This window comes from Elephantulus edwardii, unplaced genomic scaffold (genome assembly GCF_000299155.1).
Source record: "Elephantulus edwardii isolate Elephantulus edwardi_28Jun2011 unplaced genomic scaffold, EleEdw1.0 scaffold00072, whole genome shotgun sequence".
In the NCBI taxonomy this organism is placed as follows: Eukaryota; Metazoa; Chordata; class Mammalia; order Macroscelidea; family Macroscelididae; genus Elephantulus; species Elephantulus edwardii.
In genome coordinates, this window is record NW_006399822.1 from 738853 (window position 1) to 762915 (window position 24063).

The following is a 24063-nucleotide window of genomic DNA, read 5'->3' on the forward strand; positions in this document are numbered from 1 at the left end:
CCGGGCCAGGAGGTCCCGGGTGATGGTCCCGGGCCGTGCACAGAGCGGGCCAGGCGGTACCAGCGATCCCGGGCCAGGAGGTCCCGGGTGATGGTCCCGGGCCGGGCGGTCCCGGCGGCGGTACCGGGCCGAGCGCAGCGGGCAGGGCGGCGGGGACCGTTGGCGGCGGGGAGCGGATGGCGGAGCGGAGGCCGCGGCGGAGACGACGGCGGCGGGCGGGACAGGAGGGAGATCTCGCGCTCGCTCTCGCCCCGCGGGAAGGGGGAGGCGGAGACGAGACCGACTGCGGGAGCTGCAATTACCGTGTGGGCTGCGGAATTCTCGTGGTGTTTGTCGGGGAGATGCGATAATGGCGTCCGTCCTCGCGAGAGAAGCCGACGATCTGCGCAGGCGCGACGCGGCCTTCCCCGCAGCCCGCAGCCCGTGCTCTTCACGCAGGCGCAGAGGGCGCGCTGAGGGCGGGGGGCGGGGCCCGGGGGCGAGGCTGCCCGACGACTTTCCTCCCGCGCCCGGTCGCCCGCTCGGGGCGCGGGTGAGCATGCGCGGACGGCTCTCTACCGCGCGGGGATTGTGGAATCCTAGGCGTCTCTGGGACTGTGCACATGGTCATCTCATGAAAATCCACCTAAACGGAGTGCTTGAGGCCTTTATTTTCTATTCAAGAGCCTATGGATAGGAAGTAGTCCCTCGGGCAACTACATATCCCAGGGTGCCGTGCGCGAGCCCGAGCATTCTGGGACTTGTAGTCCCCCTGTCTGCCGCGTGCCTGCCGGAACTTGTAGTCTCTTCGTACTCCGGTCACCTTGTCCGCTGCCCGCGCGTGGCCTGCTGGGACTTGTAGTTGGCGGGGGAGCTGTCATGGGTCCGGCTTGTTGCTGTTCTTCTGGAGCTGAAGCTTCTGAATCTTTTGGTGGATTTTTCCAATAAACGGTGTTCAAGGATGTCTTGGAAGGTCAGCGTTGGGAAAGTGTGCGGATAAAAATGAGGCCTTCCCCTTCCGTGAAGATGGCAGCCTGGGGAAGAAAACCCGTGCGGCGCGGAGGTCCGATGACTCCCAGCAGTGGGTTCGGGTTTGGTCAGCGGTTGGAGCCCACCACCTGCAGAGAAAGCGGAGGCGGTCTGCTTCCGCAGCCGTTCCACCGTATTTCAGGGTCAGCGTGGGAATCGGGTCAGCGGCAGTGGGTTCGACTTTGGTGGCGCCGTGGCTAAAGCATGGAGCGGGGTTCGAATCCACCAGCTGCTCTGCAGGAGGAAGGCTAGGCAGGACGGTCAGCTGAGTGGCTACGTTAACAGTCATTCTGCAAGTCGTTCAGCGGACTTCCATAAAAATCCACACTCTTCCCCATCCAGTGAAAACAGACTCCAGCCGGATTTCAGAGTGTTAATTGCAGGGGAAGAGATTGCTCTGCTTTCTCCCCCGGAGCTTCTAGTGGGTTAGAACTCGCAGAGCAGGGCTACCTTGGAGCAGCTGTCCAGATTGCAGGGCCGCAGACTTGTACTCTATCTACGGGGTCGCTGGAGTCACATTGACTGTTGGCAGTGAGTGGAAGGTCCCAGCTGTCCCTCCAGAAGCCTCGACCACGATGGAACATTGATGGCACTGCTGTGATGACCAGCTGTTAGCACAGAGCCATCCCAGCCATGCAGCCCAGTGGGGGCCACCGGACAACACTCCATAGGTTTGGGGTGGTTTTCATTACTTTTTGGGCAAAAAAGAATACATCGCAAAGCATTCAACAGCGTGTGCATGCCAGGTTCAGATTGGGGTGACGTTAATTCCGTTCCTTGTTGGTAACCATTCTGTCCTTGCCCAAATCACCCACCACGTACGCCCACCGTGCCAGGCCTGGTCACATAAAGCATTCTCCACAGGAGCGTGGTGCCCCGGACCCGGTTCACTAGGGAAGCTGAGCCATCCTCTGGTTTACGAGATGACTTCAGGGGATGTGTTCAAGTGTAAGGTTTAAAGGTTCTCAAGCCTTCTTCTGAGGCACCTTAAATACACTTGGATCCCTACCCTGTCTCTCAGCAGCTGGCTGTGTTAATCACGCGTACCTCCTACGAGTTCCCATTTACATCCTGTGTTACATACCATGTTATAGATATTAATGTCAAAGTTAAAAATATTAAATGAACCTAAATGGACTATGGCTATTTTGCACTTTATATCACAAAATATGCGTTTCTGGGCACTCAAAAGAAAAAATAATAAAGGAGTCCCGGATTCCAAGCAACTTCCCAAAGTGTAGGTCAGGATTCTCCACACGTGTGGAGATCACTACGGATTCTCAGTGGCTCCCTCGTTCCTACCTCTATTTCCTGGGGTTTCAACAATGAGCAACAATTGCTTTGAGCTTCCAAACACACGATGAAGAAGCTATTTTCATTACGAAAATAAAATCCTTTACCTTGGGTTTCCTGCCGACTTCCCTTCTGCTCACAGTAAAATGGCAGTTTGGGCCATAACTGGCTGGAGGTGTTGGGCGCCCTGTGTGGGCGAGCATCTCCAGCACCATTAGCATTCGGGGGCCGCACTGCAGCTACAGGCCCTTCAAGAATTCCAAAGAAGAAGGGCAGAAAGTGAGCACTGGGGAAGATACTGAACAAGACACTAGACAGTAATTAGATACTGAGCTCATCTCTAATTAGAGGTCTCTTCTCTTTCGAAACGAGGAAGAGACACAGGAAGATGAGAAAAGGCCCCCAACATGGCCACAGGACGGGGAGGAGGTGAAGGGAGTTTGAAAACCAAGATTGGTTAGAGGGTGTCGAACATCAGGGCACGCTGGGGGCAGGCTGCAGCGTGGACCCCAGGAGTCAGCCCTGTGCCCACCCGGGGGCAGCCTGCAGGGTCGGACCTCAGGAGTCAGCCCTTTGAGGAGGGTGGAGCACTGTGCTGAGGTGTGCAGGTCTGTGCTGCAGCAGGCCTGAGCGAGTGGAGGGAGGGAGGGAGTGGATTAGGTGAGTAAGTGGATGAATGAGGGAATGAGTGATTGAGCCCAGTGGATATTCTTGTACATTTTCTTTCTTTCATTGTTGAGAACATACACATAAAAAAAAATACATATCCATCCCATAGTCTTTCTGCACTTAGGTGTTTTATGTGTTTTTACTGGCACTGATGACATTCCTAGCGTCGAGTTCTGCAACTTTGTCACCCTCTTCTGAGCTGTTTCTCCCCCACTGATGTCAAACCACTGGACCCTAAGCTCCTGATCTCATATCCCAAATTGATACTGTCAGTTTGATCCCATACAACTAGTTCTCAAAAGATCATTCTGTTCAAGGTTTTACTGCTTCAGGGAATTTGAGGTTTACAGATTATCTCAAGACCGTAGCTCCTGGAGTTCATGCAGCCTCCATGGCTCTGGATGGTCTAGAACCTAGCATAATTTTTAAGTTGTGTTCTACATTTCCTCCCTTTTGACCCGAATCCCTCTGTGGAATCTTTGATCAAGCTCTTTAGTCACAGTTGTGGGAACCATCTAGTGATATCACCGCCTATTCTGTCGTGGCCAAGGAGATAAGACCACAGTCCGTATCCTCCTCCTGCTCCAGGCTCTCCTTCCTCTTTGCTTTAGTCAGAAGAGACTGGCTGTTGTGTCTTGCATGGCTGCTTGTAAGCCCCAAGGCTCTGCATGAAGAACTGTGTGTAATAATGCTTTTAGTGCTTCTGATAGCGTTACTGAGTTTTGTCAAGTCGGAACCAACCCATACCTGACCCTCCCGTGGGTTTTCAGAAGCAGCTAGTTGCAGGGAAGAGACAGCCCATCCTTCTCCCATGGAGCAGCTGGTGGATTCGAACCATAAGCCTTCAGATTGCAGCACAGCTTCTTGCCATCAGAGCATTATTAGGCCAAAGAGTGAACTGCTCCATGAAATTATGACCCTGCACCTCTAAATCAAGAAAGCAAATCCCGTGACGTGTTCAGTTGTACATAAGTAGCCCCAGCACCCACTCCGGGGTTTTGTTACTGCTGCAAATTACACTCAACTTCTTCCAGTTCAGCGTTTTACATGAGAAGAACTTGCTGACAGCACTTACTATCATCAGCTCCATCCCTTAATCAACGTGATTTTCCCCATCCCTGTTAATCCTACCTTTTCTCCCTTACCACTAATAAACTTTGTTATTGTTAAGTGCCTTTGAGTCACTTGCGACCCATAGTGACCCTATGTACAATAGCTCTGAATTCTGCTCTATCCTGAGCCAACTTTAAGGTCTCTGACACACCTACCCCCATTACCCCAGTCACTGAATCAATCCGTCTCATCAAGGGTCTTCCTCACCTGCGCTGTCCCTCCGACCTTCCAAGCATGATGTCCCTCTCCAAGGACTGGTGCCTCTTTGCAACATGTCCAAAGTATTCAGACAGAGCTTCAAAATCCTTGCCCCCAAGAACCGTACTGGTTTCACCCTCTCTAGGATGAACCTATTTGTTCTCCTAGCAGTCCATGGTGTAGTCAATACTCTTCTCCAGCATAACAGCTCAAAGGCATCAACTATTCTTCTATCATCCTTAGTCATTGTCCAGCCTTCTGATGTATATATAGCAAGGGATTGTGAAGACTATGGCCTGGATCAGACATACCTTAGTCTCTAGAGTGATATCATTGCTCTTCGGTATCATCAGTGCTCTGGAGAGGTCACTGACAGCAGATTTTCCCAATGTAATTCATCTTTTTATTTCCTGGTGGCTAATACCAAGAGTGTTGATTGGGGAGCCAAGCAAACTGAAGCTGTTAACAGTCTCAATCTCTTCTCCATCTATCATGATGCTGCCAATTGGCCCAGTGGTGAGACTCTTTGTTTTCTTGATATTGAGCTTCAATCCATATTGAAGGTTCTCGACCTTCTGCAGCAAATGCCTCAGGTCCTCCTCCATTTCAGCAAGCAAGATCGTGCCATCTGCATGACGCAGGTAAGTCTTTCTCAAATCAGTGGCACACTCTGTTACCTTTCTGTGACGGATTTATTTCACTGTGCGTCGTGTCTTCCAGCTTCAGTTACCATGACGCCACCTCTGCTGTCTGAGTGGCAGCCCACGTCTTGTGGGCTGTGGACTGCGTTGGTGACCCCATTCCTCTGTGGACGGGTGTTTAGGTTGTTTCCATCCAACTCACGCCGTGGTGTTCTCAGCTGCTTCATATGTGTGTGAACGTGGTACAGTGAGTGAGGAAGACGACAGAAGAACCGATGCCCTTGGGTTGGCATTGGTGAAGGGCATTGACTAGGCCGTGAACAGCTAGAAGAACAAGATGGGTCTGTCTCGGAGGAAGTGAAACCAGGCACCACGTAGAAGCAAGGGTGGTAAGTGACATCTCATATACTTTGGGCGTGTTGTCGGGGGCCCGTCCTTGGTGTGAATGAAAGTGAGGAGGGTCCTCCACAAGGGGGGTGACAGCGACTCCAATGAGGAGCCAAGCACAGGGGAGCGTGAGGAGGGCCAGGCCGGAGGAGAGGGCCCCTCTGCTCCTCACCGGCTCGGTGACCTCCTCTTACTTGGCTCCACAGTCAGTATAGTTGGTAGCAGACCTTGCACCGGGGAAGTCCTCAAACGCGGCAGCGTGGAGACTCGTGATAGGTGGGACGGCTCCGGGGCTTGTCTGTGGCCGATTTCTCGGAAGGGGGCCACCACCACTTGCTTTGTTTGCAAGTCCCCTCGGGGTGGGTTTGAACCACCAACTCTGCTGCTCACTCTCTCCACCCAGATGGGAGGCTCCTGGACTAGATCCCGAGCTGCACACACAGCTCTGTGCTGCCCCTGAGCCGTCCTGGGCAGGAGAGCCACAACCCAGCAGGGGACTTTGCTCTCCAACTACACATCTCTTGACGTGGTGGGCAGCCTTCCCACCATCGAAACCTGCCAGCCGCCTGGTGCCTGGACTCCACGGTGGACTGGATCAAAGCACAATGGCCTGGGGGAGTGCCCCCACCCCCAGCACAGGACACTGTCCCGCCCACCCCCACCCCCCAGCCTGATGTTGTCACTGAAGTCACTGTAGGTAGTTGAAGTTTAACCCCCAGGCTCCAGGGTTTGGGTCACTTTCTGTCAAAAGTTGCCTTGATCAGCGTGTGAGCAGCTCTAGTAAAGACCACCCCTCTTTGTGTTGGGGTCTGCGAGGAGCCAGGCTCCACTGGGGAGCAGGGTCAAGATGCTGAAGACCGCCAGGTTGGGGAGGAGCCTGGGGCCCTCGTGTCCCTCGTTCTTTGGCAAGTGGTCAAGGGGGATGTCCCCCTGTCACCTGGTGAGGCTGGCTCCATGCTGCGCTCAGCACTCCTGTGCCCTGCGGGACCGGAGGCACACCTGTGAGTACACCCCTGGCTTCCCCAGACCCCTCCATGTGTGGGTACGAGACGCCGGACGCCATGTGTCCAGACCATGTATTGTGTGTGTATGTGTGTATGTGTGTGCACAGGATGCAGCAATGATCCATCCCCGGTTGTCCACCAAGCACCCCGTCAAGACCACCAAGTGGCCTTTATCAAAGGGTGATTATACAGGGACAGTCCTGTGAACTGGTGGTTACAGCTCCAGACACAGCAAAGAAGCTTCCCCCCAACGCGTGTCTCCTGAGCAGAAGCCCTGCTACACCCAGCGACGGCCACGTGCCTGCCTCACCAGGCCGTGCCTGCCTGACCGGGCCGTGCCTGCTTCACCGGGCTGTGTCGTCCAGTCCAGGACCCTGAGCAAGTCCCTCCTGTCTGTGTGCAGCGTGACAAACCCCTGCCAGTCCCACCGAGAAGAGCAGCAGCTCAGACGGACGAGCTGTGAGTTTGCACGAGCCGCTTTTCCAAGTGGTTCTCCTGCTCTTTGTTTTGAGGCTCCCTTAGTCTTGGAGCTGCCGTGACATCTGCTCGACTCCCGGCAACACGGAGCTTTCCCTGACAGCAGTGGGCATTGCTGGTCTTGGAGCCCACACTGTCCTCTCCTTCCTGAACCCGCTCGGGTAGCCACCGCCTCGGAGGAGACGTGTTAGAAATGAGCAGGTCCACAGATGGATGGATGGATGGATGGATGGATGGATGGATGGATGGATGGATGAACAGCTGTTGTACATCCACAACGGAATACTACGTAACAGTGAAGAGTAAGGAATTCTGGAAACCCTGCATAACATGGATGAAGAGAGGACATTCATAAAAAGTAAATATTTCATTCATTCAGTATTGTACAAAAGCAGAGAACGCTTTCACACAGAAAGGATCGTTCCTGGATGATGATGGGGGATGGGAAGGGAGGGAGTGAAACATTAACTGCTCGGTGGACACGCCCTCACAGGGGCTCTTCACTGGGTCTCTGAGCCTGTAAATATTTACAAGAGGAGACCGCCCATCTGTCTGCCTCGGAGCTGCTGGTGGATTTGAACCGCTGACCCTTTGGTGAGCAATGCAGCATAGACTGTGTCACACCACCAGCACTCTTTAATGGAGGGAGAACTTAAACTCGAATTCGAACCTACTCAATAGCTGAGCCTTCACTGGGCTCCCAAATTGGCACCGACCAGGGAGGAGAGGGCCCATCTTTCTCCCTTGGAGCTGCTGGTGGATTCGAACTGTCAAAGGCACCGCCTTGGGCCAGCAGCACAGCTCCCTACCAGAGGGCTGGTGGGAGGAAGAGCTGGTCACTGGATGACGTCAGTAGAAGGATCCTGCCCATGTAGACACGGTCGCGTGTCCAGGTGGGTGCAGGGACACGACAGGACAAGAGTGCAGCGTCATAACGAAAGGGAAGCCTGGGGAAGCCGCGGGAGGGGCGTGCTGGGTGTGGGGGTGCTCCTTGATGTCCTAAACAGACCCACTTTGCTTTATAAACCTCACTCAAGTCCTGTTTTTTAAAATGCTGTGAAGACCACAAGAACGGAGCTCCCACTGCCGTCACATCCTGGTCACGGCGAGCGACGTGCTCTCACAGGAGGGGGAGACCTTGCACAGCTGGCCCCCGTGTCTGTGTGCGACCTTGGACCCTCCCGGACCCTGCTCTCACAGGAGGGGGAGACCTCGCACAGCTGGCCCCCCCGGTGTCTGTGCGGGTGTGACCTAGGACCCTCCCGGACCCCTGGAGCTCCGTGCATCAGGCACCCGGCTTTGCCGTGGCAGTGGGACCTCCTGTCCCAGTTAAAGCTGCTGCCTCTGGTTACGCACCCTGAGGGCGGCTGACAGCGCCTGTGAGGCTGAGCCGGACAGGGGGTGGACCTTATGAAGCAGGAAGATTGATGGGCCCCATCAAAGACCAAGACACGAAGCTCACCGCCCATCGCCTTAGGGGTGGGAGGAGGACGGGTCAGCATCCCAGCACTGCCCTTCACCATCACTGGTGGTTCTCTAGAATGTTCAGGAAATGCCCTTGGACCCAACTGGGCTGTGGCTAGAAAGTTGACTTGGCGAAGTAACAAAGTTCAGCACAGCCATGTTTACTGTTGGCAAAGAAAGAACAAAGTTGATGCTCGCCTGCGTGTCTGTTACACGATAATTCACTTTAAGGGAGGGACAGTGAGCGAGGAGACCTGCCGTCACTGGTCAGCATTCTGTATGTCCTTACGCGTGCAGAACAGATCCCTGGGCGTGCCCATCAAATCTGGAGAGAAAGAAGAACCGAGGCGCAGTGTGTCCCCAGGACTCAGAGCCCCTGTGGTGGGAACCTTCCAGACCCGGGGCGGGAGGCTGAGGCTAAGACTTGGTGCCCTCCCTGGAGTGCCGGGTCCTCAGACATTGAGGGGGGCAGGCCGCTCCCCGAGCCCTGACTTCAGACTTCCAGCCTCTCAGTCTGTGAGGAGGGTAGATTTCCATTGGTTAAAACAATAAGATGAAGCAAACCCGAGGTCTCTGGGTACAGGCATCCCCAGACAACAGCTTGCAGACACAGGCTGAGGGCTGGCACCAGGCACCTCAGGGCACCAGGCGCCCGAAGGCGGCCAGGCCCTGGTTCTCAGACACTCTCCCATGTTTTCTGAAATAATTTCAATCACTGAGTCTTCCTTCCAGAATCGCACCCAAGCCCCCCGTGGATCCACACCCCGACACTCCACAGGTCTGTAAGGAGATCAGGAGGAACACACATCACAGCGACCAGTCATCAGAGAGCAAAGGCAGCACGTGGCCGGGGACAGAGGCTGGAAGTCGGGAGCTGACAGGGCGCAGGGCCACGGGAACCACAGGGAGGACGTGGATGAGTGCTGCGCCGTCTTGGGGCGCGCTCACGTCCCACGGCGCGGTTGCCTGAGTGAGAGCCAACGATCTCAGGAAGAAGTTAAACATGAAAACATAAAAGCGCAGTGGGGGAATCACACACAGGTGTTTGGAGATGACATTTCCCAAGAGGGGGGACTGTGTGGGTACGTTTTCTTGCTGCTGGAGTCCACCCAACCCCCCACCCCCACAGTGGAGGCTGGAGAACAGCACTCAGAACGGCTCTGGTGGAAGTGGGTGGCCGAGACTGGTCACAGCGGACGTGGAAGCAGCACAGCGACTTCTGCTTAGAAGCAAGGGAAACAACACCTTGTCTCAGGCGCACTGGGCACGTTGTCAGGGGATTGAGTCCCTGGAGGAGAGACTGCTTGGCAGAGCAGAGGGTCCACGGACGAGAGGAAGCCCCTCGGAGAGGGACAGACACTGTGAACCAACGAGGGCTTGACCAGGACCGCTGAGTCAGCACCAGCTGGACACGGACGCCAGGTCAGGGCTCATGTCCAGGGGACGGTGACCACCCCCCAGCCCTCAGATGACCCTCTCTCCTCTGCCAGCTGGCTGTCCAGGCGCTCACTTGCACCCCACAGGTCCACTGCAGGCCCACCCTGAGCAGTAGGCCCCCGTCCCTGGACTGACACAGAGACCCTTACTGAGTCGGTGACAAGAGGACAGTCAGTGATGGCCGTGTGACTCCGGAGAAGAGGGCTGGGCACCCCCCACGGGCTTGGACTGAGGGGTTTGGGCAAAGCCCACCAGGGTCGTGTCCACCGCTCCGCGCTCAGGGCCCCTCTGGGTCCCGGTGTTTGCATCTCGCTCAGAAGCCGGGAGGTGCTGGTCCTCCTGTCAGCGTCCTCTCTCTATCCCCAGTGCATCCTCTCTGGAAGGACCCCCCATTGGCCCCAGGGGGCACCCGGCAGTCCCCCATCGACATCAAGTGGAGAGACAGCGTCTACGACCCTGGGCTGCAGCCTCTCCACGTGTCCTACGACGCGGCCACCTGCCGATACATGTGGAACACGGGCTACCTCTTCCAGGTGGACTTTGACGACTCGGCCGAGGGCTCAGGTGAGATGGGTGGTCGGGTGTCCTGCCTTGGGCGCCGCCCAGGAGGGACCCCCAGTGAAGAAGGGAGACGCTCAGGTCCACACACAGCAGACAGCAGAGGAGGGGGTCTCCTCTGTCAGCTCTGGGGGTGCAGGGCCGGAGCGCTCTCCTCTCCCGCTCAGGTGGCTCCAGGCATCCTGGGTTGTGGCCACACCACTGTCATCATTGTCCCCATCCTCATGTGGCCGTCTTCCCTCTGTGACTCTACTCCTTCTCAGAATACCAACCATGTTGGATCAGGGCCCCCCACATCAGGACGTTGAGCAGTTACGGTTGGGACCCGGTTTCCAAGCACGATGATGTTCCCAGAGCCCCAGAGCCAGAATGTTGCTGTGACTTTGGGGGGCCATGACTCTCTTGTGAAAGGGACAGGGTGTCACTGAGGGAAAGCAGGCCAGGGCCACACTGGCCCCAGTGGTGATGGGCGAGTGACCGTGGTGGTCATGTGCTCTGCTCAGCCCTGGGGCAGCAAAGCAACGGCCTGAGGCAGGTCCAGTGATCTCGGTGAGCCGGAAAGCGGCCTGGCTGGTGTCTGAGGGTCCCCAGCTCCTGCCAGGAGGTCAGGCCTGGCAGAGTGGGGAGGGTGGGAGCAGGGAGCAGGTGGTGGCGCCAGGCCAGGAGCCGGGCCTCAGAACCCCACACTCAGCACCCCGTCTTGTCCTTCCTCCCAGGACTCCTCTCAGACACGGGGACCCCAGCTCTCCTCTGACGCCTCTCGGGGAGCTCTGGTGGCCCAGCGGGAAGGAGCTGTGCTGCCGGCCCAGAGGCGGGCAGTTCCAGTCCACCCCGCTGCTCGGGGGAGAGGGCTGGCCAGTCTCCTCCCACGGGATTCCCAGCCTTTGAGAACCTGCTGTAGGGCCAGGACTGGGGCACTTCTGACCCAACAGTGAGGTGGCTCGGGCCTGGTGGTGCAGAGCCCTGCTTGTTGGACTGCTAACCAAAGGTCAAAGGCCAAACGCACTGACCACCCCAGGGGAGGAGGCCGGGTGGTGTCCTGTCAGAGCAGCAAACAGCAGGTCTGAGACCCGGGGGAGCAGAGTATCCCGTTAGGGTCACCTCCCCAAACCAGGACTCGAACCCAGGTCGGCTGGTCCCAGACACCAGGCTGTTGACCTAAAGGCTGGCAGTTCAAGGCCACTGACAGCTCTGCCAGCGAGACCGGACCCGCGGCCTTGAGGACCCAGGGTCAATTCTGCTCTGTCCTGCCACCAACCCACTGCCATCAGGGGCGACCGCTCCCTTGGGCCTGGAGGCTGTAAATACCTTCGTGAGGACACTGCCCACCCGCCTCCCTCACAGCTTCTGGCGGATTCGAACTGCTGACACTTGCCTTCGCAGCCCCACTCTGAGGGCCGCTGTGAGTCAGAATCCACCTGATGACAGTGGGCTTGGTTTGGGGGCTGGGGGTGCAGTGGTTTAAGTGCTTATCTGTGCACTGAAGGTCACTGGTTCAAGCCCACTGGTCTCTGTGTGAAGAAAGCTGAGAACACCTGTACAGATGGGGGCCTGCTGACCCTGGGCCCCATGGCTCCGCTCTGCCCTGTGTCTGGACGTGGAAGCGACCCGAAGTGTGGTGTGGGCGGGAGCTGGATGTGATGTTCTTGAACGTTCTCCTGGAGCCCCTCGCAGGGCCCAGGGCCTTGCTGCCCCCTAGCCCAGGCAAGGTGACACCACCACCTGCTGCCTGGCATGCACTGGGGCATGAGCTTGGCTGGCAGCTCCCGGAGGTGACGCAATTGCTTTGTTAAGGGGTTACCCTCTGAGTCCCCACACCCCCAATGGCAGGCAGGGCCTGAATAGCTGACAACAGTGATATGGTGCCAGGGCCTGGCCTGCCAAGGCCAGCCAGCCAATGTCCCGTGCAGAAGACATGGGACAGCTGCATTCCGTCCTGCATATGTGCATACCCTCACTCCCCGGAGGGCATCACGGGGACAGGCCCTCTCTTCGGCGTCACGGCTTTGGGGCACACCCCGGGAATGGACCTGCCATCTGGCTATTTGCAGCTTTGACTGTCTCAACTATATTTGATTTCTTTTGTCCTCATTTTAATCCCGACACCACAGTGCCTGCCGGCAGCCTCTCCCCCCACAAGGCCTGGCCATAGACAGGAAGGAGCAGAGCAGAGGTCGTGGCCTGAGGCCGCCTGGTGTGCTGGGCTCGGAGCTCACAGAGAAATCTTCAGTTACATCTGCACACGCTGTCCCAGGCCACCTGTCCAGGGACAAAACAGGAACTGCCACCCACCAACACCCCCAGCCACAGACTCTGGGGGGCCAGGCGGGCCGGCTGAGGCTACCTCCTCACAGGCTGGTCTTGCCCTACCCTTACCTATTTTTATTCTTTAATATTTATTTAAAACGCTTTACCATGCTTTTGAGCAGAAGTTTACAGAGCAGATTGTTCTTCTGGTGAGCGTCCACTCGCTGTCTGTCCTGTGGCGTCGACGACAAGCCCCACGAAGCAGCACTGTGCACCCCCTTCCGGCTGTGCCTCTCACCATCCTGCTGAAGGTCTTTCATTGCAAGCCAGGCACCGGCGACGGCATCCGTACAGCAGGAGTGACTCCCTAGGCCCTCGTCGTGAGGGTCCCTGTAAGAATCAAGTCGCACGGGGGTAATGAAGGTCTTAGCCAGAGCAACCAGCGAGAAATGTGGCGACCATCCGCGGGTGGTGAAGAATGCTCTCAAAGTCACAACGTGTGTGGAAACTGTGGCGTGACACACAGTGGAATGCCCATGCATCACCAGAAAGCCACCAAGAATTTGTGACATACTGCACAACACAGCTGCATCCAGGAAAAACAGTGCTGCCTGACCTCGTCCCCAGACAGAGGGAGTGCTAAGGGAAGGTTCGCACACAGAGTAAGACAGACGGGCTGACAGGGTGGGGTGGGGGGCTGCACAGAGGAGCCAACACGAAGGAATGAGCTGGGGGGCCAGGGCAGCAGACAGTGAGGCCAGCTTGACTTGGGGTGGAGCGTGGAGTCGGGACCCACCCACAGCTGACCCTCCGATGGGTCTTCAGAGGCAGTTAACTGCATGGAAGGAGATTGCCTGTCCTCCCATGGAGCAGCTGGTGGCCTCGAACCGCGTGCCTTCGGGATTGCAGCACACCTTCTTGCCATGAGGCCACCAGAGCTCCGGAATTAAGGAATAGACATTGCAATTAATGACGTGGTTGTTGTATACCATCGAGTTAGGCCCATAGCAGACCCTCTGGCAGGTTTTCAGTCGGTCAGTTGCACAGGAGGAGACTGCCCGTCCTGCTGTCTCAGAGCAGCTGGTGGATTCGAACGGCCTCCCTTCAGGATTGCAGCGTAGATTCTTACTTCAGTTATAATTAGTGTTGTAAAACAAAATGACTCTGAATGATTGAACAAAAATGAAATGATTAGTATTTTTTTTCCCATTGTTGTCTAAGGCTCTGGTGACCCTCTCTGTCCACAGGGTCACACTGAGTTAGTGGCTCCCTGGCACCTAACAGCAATACCTGGCTGCAGGTCGATCCCTGGGCACGGGTTTAGTTCAGGATTCAAGGATATCTCGGAAGCACAGTCTAAGGTTTCCACCAGCCCTAAGTCTGACTGTTAGTTTTTATAAAGGCTGGGCTTTTAAATAAACTTACTTCTTGAAATGCACCAAAATTCCAGATCCTACCCATGGTGGACAGTGTTTGGTGGAATTCTCAGATTAACACAAGCTTGGAAGCAAGTGTGGCTTCCACTTCCAAGGTAGCTCGCCTCTGGAAACCCAATGAACCTGGAGAAACGTTGAAAGTTATACCGGAGTTCAGGTCTCTGGTTCTTAGGGTCACTATCCGTGCTCTGTGACTCGACGGCACTTAACAAGAAGGCGCATCCTACTATTGACCACCAGGAGTCGCTCTAGCTCAGCCCAAGTTCTCCACGCAGACAGCCCAGCCCGCCAGGACTTCCGGTCCGCACCCTCTTTTGTTTGCATATGGCAAAGCGGGGTGAGGCAGAAGTAGCCTTTTGGAAAAAAAAATTGTTCAAATAAGATAAAGCAAAACCTCTTTCCAAATTGTTTCTCAGGCAACTTCTCAAAATACACACATTGAAACAATGTAACAATGTCACCTATCTCAGTGACACTGATTACATTCTTCATGCCACATTGTCGTTCCTTGTCTCTCCTGAGGTTAGCCGCACCCACCTGACTTTTCCTCTGTGTCCAGTTACAGTCCTACATTTGGTCTTATAGTCTGTTATTATTAGACGCCATTGAGTCAATTCCTGCTCTCTGCGGACCCTGCCGGCTGCCCACCTGCACACCACCGTGGCGCCCCAGCCCATGGTAACGCCTCTGTGTCCGCCGTCTCATTGAGGGCCTGTTTCTATCTTGCTGATGCTCGATTTTACCAAGCTTAGGTCCTCTCCAGCTTCCTCCTGAGGACACATCTATGTGTGTGAGGGGAAGCCTCGCCGGGCTCGCTCCCAAGGCAGATCCGTGTGTCCTTCCGGCAGGCTGTGGCATGACACATTCCATATGCCTCCCTGACAATTTCTTTTAAGCTCAAGTACGTAAGGGTGGGTGCTAGGTGAGACTGTTTTTCATTTAGACATGTAAGGTTTGATTCTTGGAGAGTTTGGCTGCAGGCGTGTCAGCCGCGACGTCACACAGGACCCCTGAGTCATGCCCAGCTCCCAGGCTCAGCTGTAGGCATCAGCGATGGTTCCTGCAGACGTGTCACCCGTGATGTCAGGTGCATCTCCTGGTCTCTGTTGCAGGCATCAGCGGTGGGCCTCTGGGAAGCCACCACCGACTGAAGCAGTTCCATTTCCATTGGGGCTCAGAGGACACGTGGGGCTCGGAGCACGCACTGGACAGCTGCGTGTACCCGGCAGAGGTGCGTAAATGCCCCTGACTGTGGATACTGGGTGGCATCTCTGTGCTGGCCCTGTGGCCGAGCAGCCAGCCCACCTCACTGACCAGGTGTGGGCCAAATACCAGGTGCCCAGACTGCGATGCGACAGGGAGGAGCTTCCCCAGAGCGACCTTGCACGAATGTGGGCAGGCTCTGGCAGTGCTGTGTTAAAATGCACGGCTGCTGGGCAAAAGGTCAGTGGTTCAAACCCACCAGCTGCTCCTCAGGATGGAGATGGCACAGCCTGCTTCCACAAACATCTACGGCCTTGGGAAGCGTTGGGAAGCTGTGCTCCAACCTGCCGGGTCCCCCGAGTCAGGACTCACTGGACAGCAGGGGCCTGTGGGGTGGGTTTGTCTGCAGAGATAGGAGGAGTCCTGTGGTGTAGTGGTGACAGAGTGAACTATGAATGAAGAGGTGATTGGTTCAAATCTACCAGCTGCTCCATGGCAGGGGGGTGGTAAGACTGTTAGCCTTGGGGACCTGATAGAGCGTCCCCAGGCTCGGGACTTGATCTGACAGCAGTGCGCTTGAGGTTTGGGTGGGTTGTTTTGTGGAGGGTTGTGGAGATCACAGAGACAAGTCAGTGGCCAGTCATGCTGTGGCGGAATGATGATGACGTGTCCACGGGGACTTAGGGCCCCTAGGGTGACCCCAGCCCTCTCCTGTTCCAGCTCCACGTGGTACACTGGGACGCAGGCAGATACCGCAGCTACGGGGAGGCCGCGCTGGGCGCCGAGGGCTTGGCTGTCATCGCTGTGTTCCTCAAGGTAACGCTGGGGTGCTCAGTGCCCTCTGTCCACTCCCCTGGCCTGCGCTCCCCAGGCCCACCGCCTGTCTGTCTGTGCCCTGCAGCTGGGCGTCAGGCACGCGGGGCTGCAGACGCTGGTGGAGGCCTTGCCGGAAATAAAGCACAAGGTGAGCTCCAGATCTCTCTCCCCTGGTGACTTGGCTCCCACTCGGTCAGCCATTCATTCCTGCACAGCCCTACTCCCAAGCCCCCCGCACTTTCCCCCCTGCCTGTGGTCCCCCTTTCCTCCCATCCTCGCCTCCTCCGGCACATGCTGCTCTTCTGACCAAGGAATGCACGCCTCCCGCTGTTGTTGCTTCACCTTCAGCTTGTTTTTAAAACCAGGGCTTATTGGGTGAATAACTTACCTACCAAAGCAAAATACCCTGCAATTTCATGGAAAGAACTAGTCCAGTTTTGGAAACACTCAAACGAAACCAAAGCCACTGCTGCCGAGTGGATTCTGACTCGTGATGACCCCCCATGGTGGTGGTGACCCCTGCAGAGGAAACCCCCCATGGTGGTGACCCCCCATGGTGATGGTGACCCCATGGTGGTGGTGACCCTCTGTGGTGGTGACCCCTGCGGAGGAAACCCCCCATGGTGGTGACCCCCCATGGTGATGGTGACCCCCATGGTGGTGGTGACCCTCTGTGGTGGTGACCCCCATGGTGATGGTGACCCTCTGTGATGATGACCCTCTGTGGTGGTGACCCCCCACGGTATCTGAGGCTGCAGACCCCCTTGTGCATAGAGCACATAGTGGATTTGAACCGTGGCCCGTAGCGGTGACATCCTGCTTGGGGGTCATCCTCATTTCCTCGGTCCCTCTGCTTTTCCAAGCACAGTGTCCTTCTCCAGGGACATGCGTGTCGTCTGCCTGACACACGTGGCGTGAAGTCTCTCCGTCTGCTAGCAAGGCCCTGGCTCCATTGCTTTCAACTGGTTGTTGTTGGGAGCCGTTGAGTCGAGTATGACATGCAGCGACCCAGTGAGCCACAGATCTGAGCCCTGCCCTGTGCCCCCTCTCAGTCTCTGGGCCCCTCGAGCCCACCACTGAGTCACCGCGTCAGTCCACCTGGGTGAGGGTCTCCTCTTCCCCACCGGCCCTCCCTCCTGTCCAAGCATCATGTCCCTCTCCAAAGGATTGCCTCTCCTGGCAACAAGGCCGAAGTACATGAGGCAAAGGGCAGCTGGCGGGCCACCAAAAGCTATAAAGGTGAGCCACTGATGTCCAGGACACCCCAGAACATGATTCTCAGGGAATTGAGGAGGGGCCGTGGGCAGAGAGGGCGTGGTCACCCCAGCTCTCCCCAGCTGCACCGACGGCCCCCACCAGCGAGAATGAACAAGCCTCTTTGGATCAGCCCCCCAAACAAAGGACTTTGAGGAAGGCTTGGAAATTTCAAAGAAAAGTCATATTTACTCAGAACCAAACAAGGAGAGGTGCACAGACCAAGCCCGGAGGAAGGAGGAGGCCTGGGCTCCGTCCTGGGCGGATGGGCTGCAGCCTGTGCGAACAATGGGTGGGCAGTGGGGTTGGGGGCTCGGTGGAAACGCCAGCCCTTCCTTGGCCTCGCAGGCTGCGTTTGATCCACGCGGGGCACTTCCCTTGACCTTGGACGGCCTTGTGGAGGCCCAGACCACCACCCCCAGTGCCACCTCAATGTCCAGGAACCCCTCAAGGCCGAGGTGCAGCCGCCCCAGCCTCTTCCGCACTGGCTCGCAGCCACAGTAAACCTGGTGTCTGTCCAGCCACGTCCACCGCCTGGGCTCTGGTCTCCACCTGGTGGCACAGTGCTGGCTGGAAGGGCGGGTTCTCAGGGGGCTTGATCCCTCCCTTGGAAATCTGGGGCATCCCTCCCTTAGCTGACTTGGGCTCCCCTGAGGCCACCACCAGATGTCAGCAGGGGCCACGAAGGAGGCGTCCAGTGGGGCTGTGAGTCCTGCCGTGGACCCCAGGAGCCAGGTTCCTCCACATCAGTTGTTGCTGTGGTTGTTAAGTGCCAAGGCAGCTGCTACTCGCGACCCTACGGGCAGAGATGAACCTTGCCCAGCCCTGCACCTTCCGGCTCTGACGTGCTTGAGCCGACAGTATGGGCACTGTGTCTGATCGTCCACCTCACTGAGGGGCTTCCTCGCTCTTGGACCCTCCGCTTTTCCCAGCATCATGTCTTCCAAGGTCTGGGCCTTCCTGACAACACGCCCACAGTGCACGACAACTCTCACCTTCCTCCCCTCCGAGGGGCTCCCCGGTTCCTTCCTCCTCTCTAAGGGGCTCCCCGGTTCCTTCCTCCCCTCTGAGGGGCACCCAGTTCCTTCCTCCCTTCTGAGGGGCTCCCTGGTTCCCTCCTCCCCTCCGAGGGGCTCCCCGGTTCCTTCCTCCTCTCTGAGGGGCTCCCCGGTTCCTTCCTCCTCTCTGAGGGGCTCCCCGGTTCCTTCCTCCCCTCCGAGGGGCTCCCCGGTTCCTTCCTCCTCTCTGAGGGGCACCGTGCCTCGGCCTGGTGGCCCAGCCCTGACAGAAGTCGGGGCTTTGTTGAGTCACAGTGGAGAGGGATTGCAGACCTCTCTGTAGTCCAGCAGCGCTGGGTACGATTGTGACCTTCCAGAAGTTTCTGCAGCCACTGATGCTGCAGCGTAGCCTGTAACAGAGGCCCTGGGTCAGACATCGCTGGAGGTGGCCTGACCTTGCTGAGCCAGTCCGTCTGCAGGCACACTGGGTGCTCCCCACAGGAAGGAAATGTGTCACAGGGTCGGGCGTTGTCTCAGCACAGGGCATCCCCAGATGGTGCGGGTTACCATGGCTACACATGCATGACGAGGCTGCCACTGTGGGGACTGAGGTGCGCCTGACCCAAGCCATGGTCTTTGGTCACCTGCATGGGGGAGAGCTGGACAGCGAGTCAGGGAGAGCGAAGAACTGGATTTTTTGAATTGAGATGTTGCCGAAGAATATGGAATACACTGTGGCTTCTAGAGTGCACAAGTCGCCTGGGTGAGCTGGAGCCAGAGAACTTCTCTGAAGCCAGTGTGTGCCTGTGTTCCACACGCTTCGGGCGTGTTAGCAGGAGGGACCCATCCCTGGAGGACGCATGTGTGATGAGTAAGAAGACGGCCAGCAGAGAGAGGAGGACCCCGGCGAGGTGACTGATGCAGTGACCGCAGGGCAGCTGGAGCACGGGGTCCCCGCTGCCACCCACGGGGTCTCTGTGAGTGGAAACCACAGGGCGGACGGCACAGGACCAGCAGGGTCCCCACTACCATCCATGGCGTCTCTGCGTGGGAACCAGCTCAGTGCAGCCCAGCAACAACGTCAGGACTCATGGGGGCTCCTTTGCCCAGACATGAGACTTCTCTCCAGACAGGCCAGGTTTTCACTGCCCACCTGCGTCCCTGTTTCCCGCCCCCTCCCCAGCACTCACCTGACAACTAGAGGGTGGTGGTTCGAGCCCACTGAGAGGCTCAAGGAGACAGAGACCAGGCAACCCACCACCAGGAAGATCCCAGCCACATTTCCAAGGCAGCTCTGGTGGCCTTGTGGTAAGTTGTGCTGGGAACCCAAAGGCAGGCGGTTCAAACCCACCTGCAGCTCCTCCGGAGAAGGATGGGCAAGGCCGCTCTGCACAGCTCACAACCTCAGCAAACCCTCTGGAGGGCCAGCCAGGAGTTGCCTGCAACGCGTCAGGACCCTGTGCCCCAGGGCTCTGCACCCTGCTGTCCCAAGCCTGCCTCACTGTGTCTGCCAGGCCCAGGCCCTCACCCCGTCACCGAGCAGTCCCTCTCTCCGGGGTCCTCATGGTGTGCCCTCTTGTGTGTGGCTTATTTCATGGCCTTCAAGGTTCATCTGTGCGGTAGTTCTGTGCTGTTGAGTTGGAGCTGACCCGTAGCTGACCCCTGGTGGGTGTTCAGAGGCGGTAAATCACACGGGAGGAGAGTGCCTGTCTATCTTCTATGCAGTGGCTCGGGGATTCGAACCGGCTGCCTTTGAGATGGTAGTGCAGCTCCTCTCCACGAGGCCGCCAGCACTCCCCACTCCATGGTGGGGTGGGCAGGACCTCCATTCGTGGGGGCCCCAGTGACGCTGCCTTGCAGAAGGGACCACCGCTCACTTGCATCTCCTGGTGGGCACCTGGGCTGTTTCCATGCTTGGCCCTGAGGGCAGTGCCGCAGTGAACACAGGGGAACAGGCTTGTCTGCACCCCCTGATGGGGTCTGCACATGGGGTGTGGCTGAGCCAGGTGGCGATGATGTCTAATTTTTGAGGAATCATTAGATGGTTCCCACAGCAGCTGCCCTGGAGGCTGACAAAGGCGCAGCGTGCGGCTCGGGCCTCTGTGTGGAAGGGCCGTGTGCCGAGTGTAACTGGGGCCAGGTGGCCTCGCTGTCACTGTGGCCTGTGAGCGGGAAGCAGGAGGGCCCGCTCCGACCCAGGTCTGACTTGGCTCTCGGCTCTCATCTGTCAGGATGCGCGGGTGGCCCTGGGCCCCTTCCAGCCTGCCGCCCTGCTGCCCTCCTGCCAGGACTACTGGACGTACACAGGCTCCCTGACCACGCCACCACTGGCTGAGTCAGTCACGTGGATCATCTATAAGCAGCCCATCGAGGTGGCACCTGACCAGGTGAGCTGCTCCTGGAAGGGCGGGGCCTCGCAGAAGATAGATGGAGACAGACAGAGCGCAGAGGGACAGACAGAGAGACACATGCAGAGATCCATAGAGAGAGACACACAGAGAGAAAGACAAACACACAGAGATACAGACACAGAGGGACAGATTCAGAGACAGACAGATGGAGGAGACATACAGAGATACACAGAGACACAGAGGGACTAGGGAGCTGTCTCCTAAGTCTCAGCAGCCAGCAGGTTGGCCCCGACGAGCCCTGTCCACCCGGAGCCCTGTCCACCCCGAGCCCCGTCCACCCGGAACCCTATCCGCCCAGAGCCCTGTCCACCCCGAGCCCTGTCCGCCCCGAGCCCTGTCCACCTGGAGCTCTGTCCACCCGGAACCCTGTCCGCTCAGAGCCCTGTCCACCTGGAGCTCTGTCCACCCGGAACCCTGTCCACCCGGAGTCCTGTCTACCCGGAGCCTTCACAGGCCTACGGGCGACTTCTCCCAGTGCCACTGCTCCGAAGATCATGGTGGAGGCAGCACCATCAGCCTCTTGTGACCTGGTCTCAAGAGTCCACCACATCCCACGGGGCACAGGCCACCCCATCCAGGGTGGGAGGGGCTCCTGGGGCCCCGTGGGAGCCGGCTCACAGCACCTGCGGTACTTTCCCGGTGCCGTGTCCCCAGCTGTCGGCGTTCCGGACCCTGCTGTTCTCCGTACCTGGTGAGGAAGAGAGGCCCATGGAGAACAACTACCGTCCACTGCAGCCTCTGATGGGCCGGACAGTCCGCGCGTCCTTCCCGGTCCGCAGCGGGGCACCCCGCACCTAGACGCCGTCCTGTAGCGGTGGGCGGCACTGGCTTTCGAGAGAGATGTCCCAGCTCCGGTCTAATGATTTGTGACTTCGGAATTAAAGAGAGACTGCGGTTGATGCACTCTTATTTCATTATAGGGGCTCGATGAGCCAGTGAGACTGGACAGGCAGCCTTGTGGAAACCCGGGGGCAGTGGTGAGGCCTCAGGGCCACGCTGCTTCCACTGGCGGGCCAGTCCCAGACCAGGCCACGCGCTCTTTCCTGCCCAGCTCTCCATCCTCTGTCCACCCAGTGCTCAGTCCCCACGCGCTCTTTCCTGCCCAGCTCTCCGTCCTCTGTCCACCCAGTGCCCAGTCCCCACGCTCACGGCCACCCTGCAGCCCTCAGGTCACACACAGAGGCCGAGACCAACCCCTTTCTGGCAAATCCCCCATTCTTGGGCCCTCCAGTGCTCACTGGCCCAGGCCAGGTCACCGGTTCTATGTAATGACCGAGGGAGATGCCTGACCCTCCTTTACACCCCACTGGTAAGGGTCGAAGGGACCCCCTTATCCGAACCGTGCAAGATGGTTGAACTCAGCACTGCCAGCACCGGACAGGCAAGTGACAAGCACCAGGCCCTGTGATTATCCCTGGGGTGGGGGTGGTTTGATTTGCTATGAGCACTTGATTTGTAAACACAGTCGTAGCTCTGGCTGACTTCCGTAACGTCCACCTGTGTCAGCTTCAGGGCTAGGGTTCCCAGTGGCCACTGAGAATTAGCCCAGAGGGGCTCCCTGGAGCCTGGATGAGGGGCTCCGGGTACCAGCTGGCCTGGACGTCGTCTGGCCGAGCAGGAAGCTGGCTGAGGAGGTTTCTTGGTGTGAGGCGTGGCCCACGTGGCTGTCCTCTACTGTCCCGGTAGCACAAGAAATGTCTATCTGTCTGTCTGTCTGTCTGTCTGCAGCCACCTGCTTTATCTCAGTGACAGCAGGGCTCCCCCCAGTAGAGCCACAGCCTGGGGCCAGCCGAGGGGGCAGTTCCACCCTCACATGGGGTCACTGGGTCAGCACTGACCCCGCACCATGACGGCCAGAGCTGTCACATCTGTGGCCATGGAGACCACGTTCCCAGACTCCGCGCTGTGGTCACTGTGTGCTGTCCAGTCGGAACTGGAGCTTTTCAGAGGCTGTAAGTCACACGGAGGACGCAGACTGTCTTCTTCCCACAGGGCAGCTGGCGGATTTGAACCGTGTGCCTTTGGGTTGGCAGCACAGCTTCTGACCTCCAGAGCGTCCTCGTTTGCACTCCACAGGACGCTAGTTTTCAGGGGCCTCTGTTTGACCTCATGGCCCTCCGATTCACCCTCACGGGCCACGCTGAGAGGAAACGGCCCTGGGTCAGTGGTGATTCCTTTTCCTTCTGGACGTTTCCGAGTGTTCTCCGAGGAGCATGGCCGGCTCTGAGGGAGAAAGAACGATGATGCTCTCCTGGCGTGAGGGCAGCCGCACGAGGCCAGCGGGGGGTCAGCCGTGGTTCTGAGCGCCTAGCATGGCTGCGTGGAGCGAGCACCGGCCTCGTCTCCCCTGATGTGCAGCTGCTGTGCTGGGGCCCTTTGCACCAGCAGACAAGAAGCCCCTCAGGTAGTGGCTGGCCGTGAGGGGTGGCCAAGTGGCACCTCTGTTGCATGTAGGATTGCTGGGTCAGAACTGACTCCAGGACCCTCCACAGGACACGGGGAACTGGCCACATTTCACCCTGACCTGTGTGGACACCATGTTCCCCTTCCTTCTGTAGGCCTTCATCTGCAGCGTGGGCACAGAGAGTAGGGTGTTGGGGGTCTGGGACCAGAGGGCAACAAGTGGGCAGCACCTGGACTTGGGGTCCATGCCCCCAACCCGGGTCCCCACTGCTTCCCCTTGAGAGCTGGCGACAAGAGCGAATGCTTTGTGCTCACGTCCATGTGACGTGGGGACGTCTCTGTGCACAATCCGGTCACGGCCCCATTTCCTCAGCTATTCCAACTCCAAGTCACCCCTAGTCCTCAGTGTCCCCCGGGGGCCGGCCCCACCACGACACCCAGGCCCCATGGCATCACAAACAAGTGGACAAAGGTACGTGAGGTCAGCCGCCAGCCCCTGCTTCCTGGACAATGGCCAGTTGGTGGTCAAGGTCTTGGGTCTTGGAACTTGGAGATTATCCAGGTTCTGGCAGGACCTTTCAAGTTCAAGGTTGCCGCCCTTGGCTCTTGTGTCCTTTTCTCTCTTTGAAGAAATACAATTGTGTGGGGAGTGTCATTGTTGTTGGGCTGTAGCAAGCGGCCCTCCCCAGCGAATGACCATAGAGGCCAGTGAACACTCAGCCCAGGGTAACTTCTCATCTGCCCAGCCTCTGCTGAGCTGACACCCACAGGGGGCCCTGGCCCATCCCGCCAGCCTTCCTGACCCAGACTGCACTCAGCCAAGATGGCTCCGTCATCCCAGGGGTCCTCGCAGGCAGTCTCCCTGACCCCCAACCTGCCTTGCCCTGTCCCTTCAGCCTTGTCTGGGGTGCTCTGATCTCAGGATGTTCCCCCAGAGGAGACTGTAACCTTCCGTGTACTGACCCCAGCACTGGGCCCTTCACCTCCTCCCATCCCAGAGGGGACCGTAACAGTCCATTATCCCGTGTACTGACCCCAGCACTGGG

The 24063-nt window shown here is 57.8% G+C and overlaps 1 protein-coding gene across 1 annotated transcript; it reads left to right on the plus strand.

Annotated features, from left to right (window-relative positions):
- The first annotated feature begins 4913 nt into the window (after positions 1 to 4913).
- CA5A (carbonic anhydrase VA, mitochondrial) lies at positions 4914 to 21412 on the plus strand. The gene is made up of 10 exons (XM_006888860.1): positions 4914 to 4922; positions 6126 to 6249; positions 6336 to 6385; positions 6583 to 6772; positions 10058 to 10255; positions 15045 to 15163; positions 15856 to 15951; positions 16037 to 16099; positions 20435 to 20590; positions 21269 to 21412. The coding sequence occupies exons 1-10, from the start codon at positions 4914 to 4916 to the stop codon at positions 21410 to 21412; spliced, it is 1149 nt and encodes a 382-aa protein (XP_006888922.1).
- Positions 21413 to 24063: the final 2651 nt, after the last annotated feature.

Coding starts and splice junctions, on each gene's coding strand:
- CA5A (XM_006888860.1), top strand. Junction 6,773..10,057: donor GCAGCTCAGACGGACGAGCT/GTGAGTTTGCAC, acceptor CTCTATCCCCAG/TGCATCCTCTCTGGAAGGAC. Junction 10,256..15,044: donor CGACTCGGCCGAGGGCTCAG/GTGAGATGGGTG, acceptor TCTCTGTTGCAG/GCATCAGCGGTGGGCCTCTG.